Source organism: Chaetura pelagica, unplaced genomic scaffold, assembly GCF_000747805.2.
Source record: "Chaetura pelagica isolate M959 unplaced genomic scaffold, ChaPel_1.0 scaffold3000, whole genome shotgun sequence".
NCBI lineage: Eukaryota > Metazoa > Chordata > Aves > Apodiformes > Apodidae > Chaetura > Chaetura pelagica.
In genome coordinates, this window is record NW_009951907.1 from 4877 (window position 1) to 7021 (window position 2145).

Sequence of the window (2145 nt, forward strand, 5' to 3'; positions counted from 1 at the left end):
TGCCCCACGCCTGCCCCACGCCCTGCCCCAGCCAGGCACACGCCGGGGACCTCTGGTGACATTCTGGGGCTGCCTCGAGCATCTGAGGGGGCTGACAAGCACCTTCTCCCCATTTCTAGGGCTGAAAGGGGGAGCTCCCACCTCCGGGTCAGGTGGCTCCAATGGCCCCACATTCACCTACACCTTCCGGGGCGACCCCCACGCCATGTTTGCCGAGTTCTTCGATGGTCGCAACCCCTTCGACACCTTCTTCGTGCAGCGCAACGGGGATGACGAGGACGGGGACGACACCTTCACCACCTTCCACGTGGGAGGTTTTGGGAATGTTAGCTTCCCCCGGAGCCGTGGGGGGCCCGATGGCGGCTGCCGTAAGCAGGACCCCCCTGTCCTCTACGACCTGAAGGTCTCCCTGGAGGAGATCTACAGTGGTTGCACCAAGAAGATGAAGATCTCCCACAAGCGTCTCAACCCCGATGGGAAGACGGTGCGGAACGAGGACAAGATCCTCACCATTGAGGTGAAGAAGGGTTGGAAAGAGGGCACCAAGATCACCTTCCCCAAGGAGGGCGACCAGACCCCCAACAACATCCCCGCCGACGTCGTGTTCGTCCTCAAAGACAAACCCCACGGCGTGTTCCGCCGGGAGGGCTCGGACATTGTCTACCCAGCAAAGATCAGCCTCCGTGAGGTGGGTGGGTGGGCAGAACCTGGGGGTCTTGGTGGTGGCAGTGGGGACACCCAGGCTGGGTTGGTCTTGGTGGTGGTGAGGGAAATATCAAGGCTGGGTTGGTCTTGGTGGTGGGGACATCAAGGGTGAGTTGGGTCCTGGTCCTGGGGGGAGGAATAGAATGAGTTGGTCTTAGTCTTGGTGAGGACGTCCAGGCCGGGTTGGTCTTGGTTTTGCTGGGGAGGTCAAGGCTGTGACAGTGGGGATGTCAGGGGTAGGTTGCTCTTGGTGTTTTTGGGGATGTGATAGATGGTTGTGCAAGGGTTGTTCTTGGTGGGGACATCAGGGTTGGTCTTGGTGGCAGTGAGGGGATGTGAGCATGGGATGGTCTTGATGCCAGTGGGAGGCTGTCATGGGTGGTTGGTCTTGGAGGAGACATGATGGGCAAGGGTTGGTCTGGGTGGTGGGGATGATTCTCTTTGTGTCAGCGACACGGAACAATTGGTTTAGGTGGTGGGGATGAGGTGTGTGGGTTCATCTGGGTGGTGGGGACACAAGAGGCCTGGGTGGTGGGGATGTGATGGGTGGTAGGTCTTGGTGATGGGGACCAAGGGTGGCTGGTAGCATAGATGTGGTATGTGATTGGTGGGGGTGTTGGGGATGTGATGGGTGACAGTCTGGGTAGGTGGCCGTGAGAGGTGGTTGTCTGAGTGGTGGGGATACAGGGGGTCTGGGTGGTGGGGACCAAGGGTGCCTGTCAGAGCAGTTGGTGGGTGGTAGGGATGTGACGGAAGAGTTGGTCTTGGTAGAGATGTGGTGGTGGGATGGTTGTCTTAGTGGTGGAGCCAAGATGGGTGGTTGGGATGTTGGAGGGCTTGGTGAGAACCTGATGGGTGGTTGGTCTGGGTGGTGTGAACGCAGTGGGTGGTGCATCTTGATGGTGGGGATGTGATGAGTGGTTGGGTCTGGGTGGTGGTGGGGATGTGGTGGGGGGTTGGGTGGTGGGATGGTGGGTCTGGGGGCCGTGGTGGTGACAGGTGGTTGGGTGGAGGGATGGTGGTTTGGGGGCCGTGGTGACGGGGGGCCCCGGCAGGGCCCGCGCGGGTGGGCGGACGCATCCCGGGGGGGGGCCTGCCCTTCCCCCGCTCCCCCGACCAGCGCGGGGACCTGATCATCGAGTTTGAGGTCAAGTTCCCCGACAGGATCCCCCCCTCCTCCAAGACCCTCCTGGAACAGATCCTGCCTGTCTAGCACCCCCCTGCACCCCCTGGTCTGGGGGGGGTTGGGGTTTGGACCTCTTGGGGACCACAGTGGGTTCTGGCTCCTCCAACATCTCCAGGCTTGAGGAGGGGTCTTGGTGTCCTCATCCTCTTTTTGGGGGCTAGGGGTGGTGGGGTGTCCTCAGCTCCTAGCTTAGAGCTTGGAGGGGTCATGGGGTGTTCTTGATGCCCCCCCCCCCCCCCCCTTTTTGGTGTTTC

The 2145-nt window shown here is 61.1% G+C and overlaps 1 protein-coding gene across 1 annotated transcript; it reads left to right on the forward strand.

Moving 5' to 3' along the window:
- Nucleotides 1-127: 127 nt before the first annotated feature.
- Nucleotides 128-1918, forward strand: LOC104385536 (dnaJ homolog subfamily B member 1-like). Its single transcript, XM_009994007.1, has 2 exons — nt 128-785; nt 1761-1918. Exons 1-2 carry the CDS (start codon nt 206-208, stop codon nt 1916-1918), a joined length of 738 nt encoding a protein of 245 aa, XP_009992309.1. The 5' UTR covers nt 128-205.
- Nucleotides 1919-2145: the final 227 nt, after the last annotated feature.